Raw genomic sequence first — 12296 nt, 5'->3', positions numbered from 1 at the left:
CGGAAGAGCATACTGTGGCTACATTTCAAACAGCACTCTGCAAATACCCTTTTCAACACACGCATCTGTACAAGCAGTTTGATATACACATGACATATAGTTCTAATGCATTTGTAACACAAGCATCTTGCATAAAACATTTTGATATTCACGAATGACATAATTATTTACAAAATTTCAGCTAGCTGTGCTGGCAGTATCTCCTTTCATCACAGATATAACTCTACTTTTCACACAATTAAATGTAAATGGTATTTCCAAGGCTAAACATAAGTGTTGTTGACAAAAGTAACATCATAACCTTCCCAGAATCTCTTCTGCAGATAAAGTTGAACAAGAATGTTGATGTATCAAAAATCATAATCAACGATCTTTTTCCTGATGGCAAATAAAACCTTCCATTACTGTCTTTAAACTAGTCCCATAAATTAATAAAATTCAGATGACCAAACATCATTTCCTTAGTATTTTCCATCCTTTTGGAACCGTCTTAAGCGGAATATTTATGTTCAGTCCTGGCATATTATTTGCTTGTAATACTGTTATCCAACGAATTTCAACCAACTCAATTCTCTTAGTAAGGTCACCACCCCTAATGTCTTGCAATAAATTAAAAAGAAACTTATGAGATTTTGTTGGTATTAGTTCAATGAACAACTTTATCCTGACTTTCTCTGCTGGTAAGATGTGTTCAGAATATTTATGAATTGCTTGTCAAGATGCATTAGAATATCAGAAGTTAAGTAGCATCAGTGTAACAGTTTCTGTCTTATTTAAGACCTTTCATTGCTTCATGCACAACAGATACTACTTTTGTACTGTTGCAAATATAACAAAATTTACTTAGCATGTTGAGGAAATCTGGAAAATTTGATCCTCTTCTTGCAATTCAACAGCCTACTTTGTTGCTGAATTCTGGTTACTAGAGTTACAGGCAAATTCTTTACTGTACTTTTTGAGTTACCAGTCATGCTGTAGTTACTAATATAATTATTTTCATGTTTGAGTTGGTTGCATATAACTTTTCCCCTGGAGATATAAAGATAATGTTTTCTTTTTCCTTCTCCTTGAAGATGTGTTTGGTGTGCAGGAAAGGTGACGATGATGAATATTTGCTGCTATGTGATGGCTGTGACCGTGGCTGTCACATGTTTTGTCATAGACCACCACTCACAGAAATCCCTGAGGGTGACTGGTATTGCCGAGAATGTACTGCCAAGGTGAGTTTTTAAAGGTATTATCCATCAGCTCTAAATCTGAAAATATGAGTCTGAACAAATTAAATTCTGTGACTGTTGCATTTTGGCTTGTAGATTCTGTTCATCTTGTTCTGTTATTCCTTTACAGCTCTTTTTTATTTTCTTTGTAAGCATTAAGTCATTAATAAGTAAACCAAGAATTGACAAAGTAGGATGTGTGAAGGAATATTCCGTAATTATTGTGTTTAAGAAAATATATTGTTGCTTTTGTTACTGCTGTCTGTTAACAGACCCTCTACCACTAGCTTTCTTAATTTAGATATGTTCATAATTTCAGTAGAACAACAGAAAATTAATTATTATACTTTGTTATGAAATTTCTTTTAGCAGAACTTCTCCAATCATAACATTTGTGATATGTTTTTAAATTCTGTTTTTGTGGAACCAGAATTATCTGTTACCCAGTGTTTTCTGCAGATAGTTAATCCACATCTTTCCAGGGAATCCTGAAGGCTGCTAGTGTTCTGCAGACATAATAAAATTGCTTATAGTGCTTTTGAATAATGAAAGCTAGATCAGGATTCATATGCACCAGAACTTCCAATAAATCAACACTTATATGGAGTGGACGAAAACTTCTGTAGTACCTCATGCAGGCATAACTAACTCATTTGGTTTATTCTGTTTAAGAATACCAGGGTGAATTTGGTTCTTCAAAATGGGCAGAAAATGTACTTTTTTACAAACAGAATTGAAGAAAGGTACAGAAAAAAACAGAAGAATGGTTGCCATTATTCTGTGTGATATAGAGCACAGTCTTATCATGTAACACAGTTCATCTGCCTGACTATAAACACTGTGCAGAAGCATTGTACTTAACTGGAAAGTGTTATAAGTTTTACATTAAAAGTTTCTTAAATTTTGTCAGGATGTGTCAGGCATGCACATTTCATTGCCTTGGATAACACATAGCTAGACAAATAATTTATAGTCATCTAGTGACTGGTTGTAAGCACAAGAGTAATTGTAAGAGGAAACACCCCTTTCTCCAGTAGTACTTTATAAGTGCAATATGTCTTAAACACTGCTACTCTGTATCACTTTTATAAATAATGACAACTTTAAAGAACTACTGTATCTCTGGTAGAACTGCCATGGTGTCAAATTTTTCAGAATAATAGATGATTCCTGATTCCATTCAAGTAATTGTGGCGCCCTTTCATATCTTGAGCTAGTTTCTTTATTCAGGCTCTTTGCTCCTTCCCTGTAACTCCTCTGCAGTTTTATAATATGGTTTGTCCTAGCAGCAACATTATTAAAACACATCAGCATTGATAAACTGTCTGCAGATAATTTGTCTGTTAACCTCAGTAAACTTGTTCTTGTGTTACTCAAATTCTTGAATAAGGAGACTGCAACTACTGTGACTCTCAGGAAACTTGATTAATGAAGGAATTTAAAAAATGTAGAGACTGACATATTGTAATCATTATGGTAGAGAACCAACTTTTTGTAGGTAAAGCAAGACAAATATTAGTTTATTACTTAAATTAATTACTGTTTGCCTTTGTGATGATGTGAGGTATTACCAGCTATGCCAGGAGTAGGGCAGTGGATGTGCAACATATGTCAACACAGCTAGCTTGAATTTTGTAAAGAATTACATGTCATTTGTATATCAAACTGATTTGTACAGATGCTTTGCTTAAAATGCATCAGCAGTGGGTTTACCAGATGGCTTAGTGGTTAAGGTCTTCGCCTCCCATTCACAAGGTACAAGGTTCGATCCTGACCTCCGACCAATGCCTGTTTGGAGTTTGCAGTGTTCTCCCTGTGTCTTCGTGGGGTTTCTCCCATGTCCGGAAAACATGCTGAATGTTTCCATCTCAAACTCACCAATGAATGGAGCTGTGGGCAGCAGCACAGACTCTACATGGTGCCCTATAGGGGGAAGAGTTGTACAGACTAACCGCTTTGAGCATCTTCTGTGGTGCACAGTATCCTCAAGATAGGAGAATGCGGATCACAGACTGAGCACCGTGGCAGGGCTAGCCATCGACATGTAAAATATGGCTCTAGGTGATTCGGTCATGTTGATTAATGTCACCAAAACCAAAAATGGGGCATGGGTAGTTACCAGTGATAAGTGGGTTGAGGACCTGTCCTACTCTGACCCACACCAGGGAACCATGCTAATGGTGGGAGGGGTGTGTGTGCCCCTGTTGGCCAGTGTGTGCCCACCTTAAAGCCCAGCAGCCCTGGGTCAATAAGCTACTGGCTTGCCGGTGTCTAGTTGCCCAGCCTGGGTTACCTGGGATAGCTCTGATGAGCGAAAGCTGGATGTAAAACCAACCAACTTGCCAAACATGAACTGAGAATTGCTACGCTTAATGTAGGTTCACTGACAAGATGTAGCTTAGAAGTAGATGGCACGATGATATGGAGGAGACTGGACATCCTGTGTGTCCAGGTGACTAGATGGAAAGGGCAGTGAGCAAAGCCAATTGGCTTGGGATCCAGAGTCTACTACTCAGGTGGAGGACAGGCTAGAAGTGGTGTAGGAGTTGTGGTGAGAGAGATGCTTCAGAAGGCATTAAGGGATATCATCAGAATTAATAACAGACTCATGGCAGTCAGACTCCAGTGTAATGACAGGGCAGTATTCATAATCTCAGCCTATGCCCTACAGCAGGGTTGTGATAGTGATGAAAAGAGTGCATTCAGACAGCAGTTGCAGGACCTGCTAGATAAAGCAGGACAAAATGAATTGGTGTTGATAATGGGTGACTTGAATGCACATATCGGGACAGACAGAATAGGATATGAGGACTGCCTTGGTCCACATGGGTGGGGCAACAGAAATAAAGAAAGAGAAGCCATTCTAGACTTCTATCTGGCAAATGGCTTGATAGTAGCCAAAACATGGTTCAGAAAGAGAGACAGTCCCAAGTTCACATACAAGAGTAGTCAACATGTAACTCAGGTAGACTTCCTCCTAGTAAGGAAAAGGCACTGGGGCAGAATCCGTGATTGCAAAGTCATCCCCAATGTAACAGTCTGCCCACAGCATAAACCACTAGTTGCCACAATCAGCTGCAAGCAGTGGTCAGAGAAGGCTCTAAGATCTATAGAGACCAGGCTGAGACCTGGAAGTTGACTAGAGCAAAAGTACAACAGTTCAAGGAATTATTCAGGGCTCTAGCACCCCAAGAAGAGGAGGAGTAAATAGGTGGAGTTGAAAAAGAATGTCAATGCCTAAAAACGGCATGTGTTAGGACTACAAAAAGATATGTGGCCGAGCCAGGTATGGAAATCAGGTACATAAGAAAAGATGGTGGTGAAATGCAGAAGTCATCAACAGAAGAAAGGAATGCAGTTAGAAGTGGGAGACAAAAAAGGCTGACCAGGCTAGGAAGGACTATTGGTTGGCTAACAAAGAAGCTAAGAAAGAAGTTGCAGTAGCAAAGAATAGGGCATCGGAGGCACTGTACCAGCTTCTGGAAAGTGACTCAGTAAGGGGCACAATGAAACTATATCAGGTTGCAAGGCAAAGACAGAAAGATAAAGAATATAGTCAGACACCCTTCATAATGGATGCCAGCAACAACCTGCCCACCAGCCCAGAGGACATCAAAGGCAGATAGAAAGAGTATTTCCAGCAACTTCTGAATGAAGAAAACACCACAGAAGTTGTACTGCCCCAGAAACAGCCTACAATGAGAGAAGAAGAGGAGCTCACCCTTGAAGAAGTAAGAACAGCACTAAGGAAGATGAAGTCAGGGAAAGCAGCAGACTCAGATGAAGTCACAGCAGATATGATAAAGATGCTGGGTGAGATAGGGGAGAAATGTCTCCTGAGGATACTAATAGCAGTGTGGAAAGAAAAGCGTATCCCAGATGACTGGAGAATAAGCATACTCATGCCAGTGTATAAGAACAAAGGGGACATCCACAACTGTGGGCAGTACAGAGACATCAAACTCCTATCACATTGCATGAAAGTTCTGGATAGGGTGACTGATAAACGGGTACGCAGAGTAGTAGAATGTAAGATGGGAGATGAGCAGTTTGGATTCAGATCAGGATGCAGCACAACTGATCCGATGTTTGCATTGAGACAGATACTTGAGAAGAGTCCAACTGGGCATTCGTAGACTTGGAGAAAGCATATGACAAGGTCCTAAGAAAGCTGATCTGGGCAGTACTGCAGCAGTTTGAAGTCCCAGAAACATTGGTAGAATTACTGCAGGCTATGTGCAAGGACCCAATGACTCAAGTACAGATGGTGTTTGGACTCACAGAGGGGTTCCCAGTGGGTGTGGATGTACATCAGGGTTCAGCTCTGAGCCCGCTGCTGTTCATAATGGTGATGGACTACATTAGCAAACAGGTTGGAGGGGATGGTTCAACAAAGCTGCTGTATGCAGACAATATGGCAGTACAGGCAGACTCTGAGCTAGAACTTCAGCAAAGTATAGGAGAATGGAATGCAAATCTGAAGGCACATGGGTTGCAACTAAGCACAGATGAGATGGTGGTAATGGCAGCAAATTGGGGAAATCAGAAGAAGCTGAGAATAGAGATAGAAGGGAAGATAGTGGAACAGGTAAACAGCTTCAAGTATCTGGGAGGAGTAGTTGAGAAGAAGGGTAGTCTGAATGAAGAGGTCAAAGCTAGAGTCAGAGGGGCTGCAGCTAACTGGCATTGAGTAGCAGCTGTAGTCTATGACAGAAGAATGCCAAAGAAGCTGAAAAATAAGGTATACAAGACAGTGGTGTGACCAGTACTATTGTATGGTACATAAGCCTGGGCAGTAAAGGCAGAACAGTTGACGAAACTAGAGGTGGTGGAAATGAAGTGTCTGAGAAAGGTGATAGGATGCACACTGTGGGACAGACGAAGAAATGAGGACATAAGAGCAGTAGCCAAAGTAGCTCCGATTGCAGAAAAGATCAAAGAGAACAGATTATGGTGGTTTGAGCACATGTGTAGAAAAGCAGAATACAGTCTGGTGAGGAAGATTTAAGACAGACAGGAAGAAGGTAAGAGGCAGTGAGGACGTCCAGCAAAGAGGTGGGTGGATTGTGCGAAAAAAGATCTGCAGCAGTCGGGCATGAGTGTTGAAGAAGGCAGGAGTTTGGCACTGAATCTAGAGAGTTGGCGACAGTTAACACGATACCCCGACCCCATGTAGAGAAATGGGAAAAAGAGGGCTGATGAAGATGATGATGATGACTGGAAGAGAAGCGGTTAATCACAGTCCAGCTGCAGCTAGCTTTGAAAAATGTTCTGAAATTAAATTATTGGGCCTAGGCCATAAAGATTATATCTTACAGTTTTGATTGAACCAGAGACAAAATGTTTGGAAAAAACAAGTACTAGGAAGCCTTCTGTATTGTCTTTAGCAGTGAACTAATTACTACTCTGGAATGATACAAGTTTGAAATTGTTTTATGACTTCCAAAAGCTGCATCAAATGTTAGCAAGCTCGATGTGAGTATTATTGACACATATGTGGTAAATCCTGGCAGTTTCTAGCAATTGGTGGGGGTGCATGGGAACCAGAAGTCAGATGGACAGATGTATGTGATTTCATTCTGTAATCCATCACTAAAATAATGTTTAATAGTAGGTGAGGCTGAAGTGTCAGGGCAGTCTGTTTTTATAACCTGACAAGGAAGGACCCAGGGTTTACCTTGACTGGGAGGGTGGAAAAAGAAGCAAGCAAGTAGATGTGTTTGAGGATATCCCTGCCAATGTCTTGATAGAGAATAATTTTTGATAATGCAGTACCTTGTGTGCATTCAGTCACATACAGTCAGGCTTGGGGACAGGCATGTGGTGCTGGTAACCTGGGGGAGACACAGACAGTCACCACACCTGAATCCAGGGCTGGTGAGGTGGCTATTTTAGTGAGGGAGCTACTGCGTAACAGTGAGCATGAAGGTGAGCCACAGCTGCTGGTAGGCATGGGTGACTGTAAGGGCAGAGGTGAGTGGTAGTACCAAGGCTGATAGTGAGGCACTGCTGTCAGAGGATACCAGACTTCCTGTGGAAGGGGAGCAGGGAAGAGTTACAAAGATAGAGTTGAGGCAGACTCATCTCTCGGACTGTACACAGAGAGGCTTGAGGGAGGTGCTTGATTCTCAAGGAAAAGGGAAGTCTAGATACTAGAACAAAGGGTTACTGTACAGAGAGTGGACCCCTGAGGAAAAGCTAGAGGGTGAGGTAATACAGCAGTTGGTAGAGCCTAGAGCCTACTGTCTGGCACTTCTAGCCATAGCCCATGACATTCCTTTTGCAGGTCATATGGGCATAAAGCATACCAAGAGATGTGTTATGCAGATGTTTTACTGACCTGGTATTTGCAAGGGATGTAACAAGGTACTGCAGAACCTCTGCACAGTGCCAAAAAGTAGGCAAGGCAGGAAACAAGGTCAAGGCTCCTTTGATGCCTTTGTCTGTGATTGAGTACTCATTTCAGAGGGTAGCTGTAGATACTTTCTGACCTCTGAGTACCCCATGTTCCACAGGAAAGAAGTACATCCTGGTGGTAGTAGATTATGCTACTAGATACCGGCTCTGCCCTTCATCGAGGCAGAGGTGGTGGTAAGTGATTTGTTAGAGATTTTTAGCAGGGTAGATTTCCCGAGAGTACTGACTGACAGAGGTGCCAATTTCATGTCAGACGTCCTGGCTTGTCTGTTGAAGCACCTAAAGACTACCCCCTACCATCCTCAGACTAACGGTCTTGTGGAGATGTTAGACTCTACACTAAAGACAATGCTACCGATATTTGCAGACTAGTTAGAGAGAGAGTGGGACAAATCTTTTCCCCATCTGCTGTTTGCATACAGAGAGGTACCCCATGAATCTACAGGTTTTTCACCCTTTCAGTTACTGTATGAGCATAGGATGAGGGGGTCTTTAGATCTGATTCATGATGAGTGGGAGGGTGAGTGTGAATCCCAGAAGGAATCTTTTGTGGCATATATCCTAAACCTCAGGACAAGGCTTAGAGAGCTCATGGGCTTGGCCCAGGAGAACCTGGCAGGAGCCCAGCAGCCGAAAAAGGTCTGGTATGACAGGAATGCGTGAGTCCAAGACTGTGCTATGGGACAGCAGGTTATGGTTCTCATTCCTGTCAAACGCAGTAAGCTGCAGGCAGCTTGGGAGGGACCCTTCAGAGTGTTAAGGAAAGTGAGTGATGTCATCTACAGTGGTAGACCTACTTGACAAGAGGCAGGGGCACAAACTTACGATGTTAACATGGTGAAACCTTACCATGATAGGGAGACCGTTGTGCTAAGTATTTGCAATATGAGGCAGGAGGAGTCTGAGAGGGATCTGTGGCTACAGCGAGCCAGCCAGCAAAATGGCAAGTTACTATGGTGTGGCCTAGGGTTGCAGGCATATGTTGTACAGTACGGCACTGTAGTGGGGTCAGCAGTGCTAAGACAGATGGGATCTCAACACAGGGTATAGGTTAATGTATTCCCATATAGGCTCATTCCTCTCAAGCAACATTTCTCCAGGGTCACTTGAGAAACTAGCTTGAGTCTTCAAAGGGGGAGAGATGTGACAATGGATGGTATTGCCAGCTATGCCAGGAGACGTAGGGCAGCGGATGTGCAACATATATCAGCACAGCTGGCTGGAAATTTGTAAAGAATTACATGCCATTTGTATATAAAACTGATTTATACAGATGCTTGTGTTAAAAATGTATCAACAGTGAGTCCTGACTGTATTGTAACTGAATTAAATGTATATGTTTTAGCAGAGGCTACTGGAAGATAAGAGGTTAATCACAGTTCAGCTACCGTTAAGTTTGAAAAATGTTTTGAAATTAAATTACTGGGCCTAGACAATAAAGATTGTATCTTACAGTTCTGGTTGCAGCCAGAGACAAAATCTCTGGAAAAAACAAGTATTAGGAAGTCTTCTATATTGCCTTTAGCAGTGAACTAATTGCTAGCTTGGAAGGGTAGAAGTTTGAAATTGTTTTATGACTTTCAGAAGCTGAATCAGATCTTAGCAAGTTCTGTGTGTGAGTATTATTAACACACATTTGCTGAATCCTGTCCATTTCTAGCAATGGGTGAGTTGCATGGGAACCAGAAGTCAGATGACCAGATGTATGTGGTATCACTCTGTAATCCGTCACTAAAATAATGTTTTAATAGTAGGTGAGACTGAAGTCTCAGAGCAGTCTGTTTTTGTAACCTGACAAGGAAGGACCCCTCACCTACTTCATCTTGCCGTGCTCTAGTAAGTAAGCAGGGAATCCTAATTATTTAGATCAAAGTATTGTTTTTCTGTAACTGTGTGAACCTGTCCACCTATGTTATTTTTAATATTTCCTGTGACTGAAATTGTATTCTTTTTTGTAAATAGATATTTAGTATTTTCATGTTCTTTTATTGTTTATTATTAAATATATTTAAACTTTCATTGTGGCTGGTGCTTTAGAGAATATTTTGCCTTTGAGAGTACTTATATTTATTTGTTGACACTGCGGCCACTCCTGAAAGCCTTGCTGTTTGCTCAGCATTACCATTTGATTTAATATTAATTTCACTCAGTATAATTGGGTACCCTTGCAAGAGACTTAGAGTAGCTGGCTTTGGAGTGTCTGGTGGTGGTATAACTACTATATAGTCTGGACAGAGAGGGGGCATAGCTAGTAAATGTGCTTGTGTGTGTGTGTGTGTGTGTGTGTGTGTGTGTGTGTGTGTGTGTGTGAAAAATCAAATCTCAAAGTGTGTGTGTGTGTATGTCAGCTGCTTGGAGCAGGGGCACGAAGTACTGGTTTAAAGAGAGAGTGGGATCACTTGGCATGAACACTCAGCTGAGGTCTCAGGTCTGTAATTGTGCCAGTGGGGAATCTTATTGTGGACCTGGAGGTTGACAGAGAAACCCAGACCCTGGACTGTGTGTTTCCTGTGCACTTTTAAGGGAGATTGTGCTTGATGCAGAGAGCTGCATCTGGAAATACTGGGTGTATCCATTTTTGGTTCCATGTGAACGTTCCTCTCCAGTGCCATTGGTGAGGATTTAGTCTCCTTGATTACTGGCCCAGAGTGGGGACGTTACATATTGTTGAACAGTGGTGTGGATATTAATTAAGCTTCTGTAGCCTGTAGGCAGTTGTCACTGAAGGTGTGTATTCTCGGCAGCCACAAGTAAATATTCAGAGGTTCATTTCACAGCAGTTTTATTTATTTCTTTTTTTGTTAGTTTAGTTTAGTCAGGGAAAGCAGGCAAAGATGTCAGCAGAGGATTATGGCAAGCTGGCAAAGAACCAGTTGGCCAACGTGTGTGAAGCCAAATGACTGGTGCATGCCAACCTGACTAAAGAGGAAATCATTTCAGACTTTGTTGCAGCTCAGACCAGCAACCAGGAGGATAACCAGTCTGGTGTTGGGAATTTGCAGACCTCAGAAGCAGGACAGTTCACTTTTCCCTCAGAGGACTTAAAAAATACATCTGTAGTTAGAGACTTGAACTGGAGGCCAGAAGTTGTGAACTAGCATCAGCAGAGAGACTGTGGCATTTGGAGGATAAATAAAATAAGAAGCAGTGTCAGCATGAGAGGGAAGGGAGTAATCGAACCCCAGAAGTAATAAAGGTCAGTGCATTTTTTCCACAGTTTATAGAAGGGTGATAATTTTGGTAGTTTTATTCATATATTTCAAAGAGTATGTAAACAGTATAATATTGACCAAGGACTGTGGTTATGGTTCCTGACCCCCCCCCATACTCCATGGTAAAGCTGCAACTGTTTCTAAATTGTCTGATATTGATTGTTTAAACTATGATAAGGTAAAGAAATGTTTACTTGAATGTTTTAAGTTAACACCTGAACTTACAGAAAAAAAGTTTTGTGAGTTTAGACACAAGACAGATGAAACTGTGTGTGATTATATTGCTGAGTTAAGCACTTATTTTCATAGGTGGGTGAGTGGATGTCAGGTCACCACTTTTGAATGGCTGGCAGACTTTTTGGTAAGGGAACAAGCCCTTATCACTTTGCCTGAGGACATGAGAATCTGGTTGGCAGACTTCAAGTGTAACTCTGCAGATGAGCTGGCATCACTGCACAAGGAAAGGGAGACCCAGTGCTGCACATGGCTATAAGGAAACCCATGGTGGGTAGCCTAAACCACCCCAACAGAGTCCACCAGTAACAGAGGAAGCCACTACATCAGGTACACGGCCAGGATCAAGGGTTAAATGCTTTAAATGTAACCAGTGGGGCCATGTATCATATAAATGTCCATGGAGGCAAGGTGTGGAACAAAAGGTGAGGGAGCCAGCTAGTGGGAATAACAAACAGTATGCTAGTGGTAAGTTGTCTGGAGACAACAGGGATACCAAACTATCACCAGAGGTTATATCCTATCTTAGTGGATGGAAAACAGGCCACTGCTAAGCGAGACACAGCCTCTGACATAACCATTGTGAAGCCTGCAGTGGTTAAAGAGGAGCAGTCTACTCCAGTCAAAGCTTTAGGAGGGACCACATTCCAAATGCCTCTGGCCAGGGTTCATCTTAACTGGGATGGTGGAAAAGGAAGCAAGCAAGTAGGTGTGTTTGAGGATAACCCTGCAGATGTCTTGTTAGGAAATGATTTTGATAATGCAGTACCTTGTGTGCCTGCTGTTACATGTAGTCAGGCTTGGGGACAGGCATGTGGGGCTGATAGCTTGGAGGAGACCCAGGAAGACCCCCCCCCAGATGAAGCCAGGGCTGGTGAGGTAACTATTTCAGGGATGGAGCTACCATGTAGCAGTGATCCTGAATTTGACCCACAGCTGCTGGTAGGTACTGGTGTTCCCTTGGACAGGGTGACTGCAAGGGTAGAGGTGAGTGGTAGTACCCAGGCTGAGAGTGAGGTACCGTTGTCAGAGGATACCAGACTTCCTGTGGAGGGGGGAGCTGGGAAGAGTTACAAAAATAGAGTTGAGACAGGCTCAGCTGTCAGACTCTACACTGAGAGGCTTGAGGGAGGTAGCTAGAAGGTGCCTGTTTCTCAAGGAAATGGGGAGTCTGTACACTGGGACAGAGGGTTACTGCATAGAGAGTGGACCCCTG

The 12296-nt window shown here is 42.3% G+C and overlaps 1 protein-coding gene across 1 annotated transcript in view; it reads left to right on the top strand.

Moving 5' to 3' along the window:
• Positions 1-12296, top strand: part of BAZ2A (bromodomain adjacent to zinc finger domain 2A) — a 3667728-nt gene that overhangs the window by 3363392 nt on the left and 292040 nt on the right. The window contains exon 27 of the mRNA XM_044083634.1: positions 1074-1220. Coding sequence (XP_043939569.1) covers positions 1074-1220 — 147 coding nt within the window. The remainder of the gene's footprint in view (positions 1-1073; positions 1221-12296) is intronic.

The sequence above is a fragment of the Protopterus annectens genome, chromosome 9.part0, assembly GCF_019279795.1.
Source record: "Protopterus annectens isolate FY-2018-M chromosome 9.part0, PAN1.0, whole genome shotgun sequence".
Taxonomy (NCBI): Eukaryota; Metazoa; Chordata; order Ceratodontiformes; family Protopteridae; genus Protopterus; species Protopterus annectens.
Note: the sequence above shows the minus strand (reverse complement) of the source record. Positions and strands in the feature narration are given on the sequence as shown.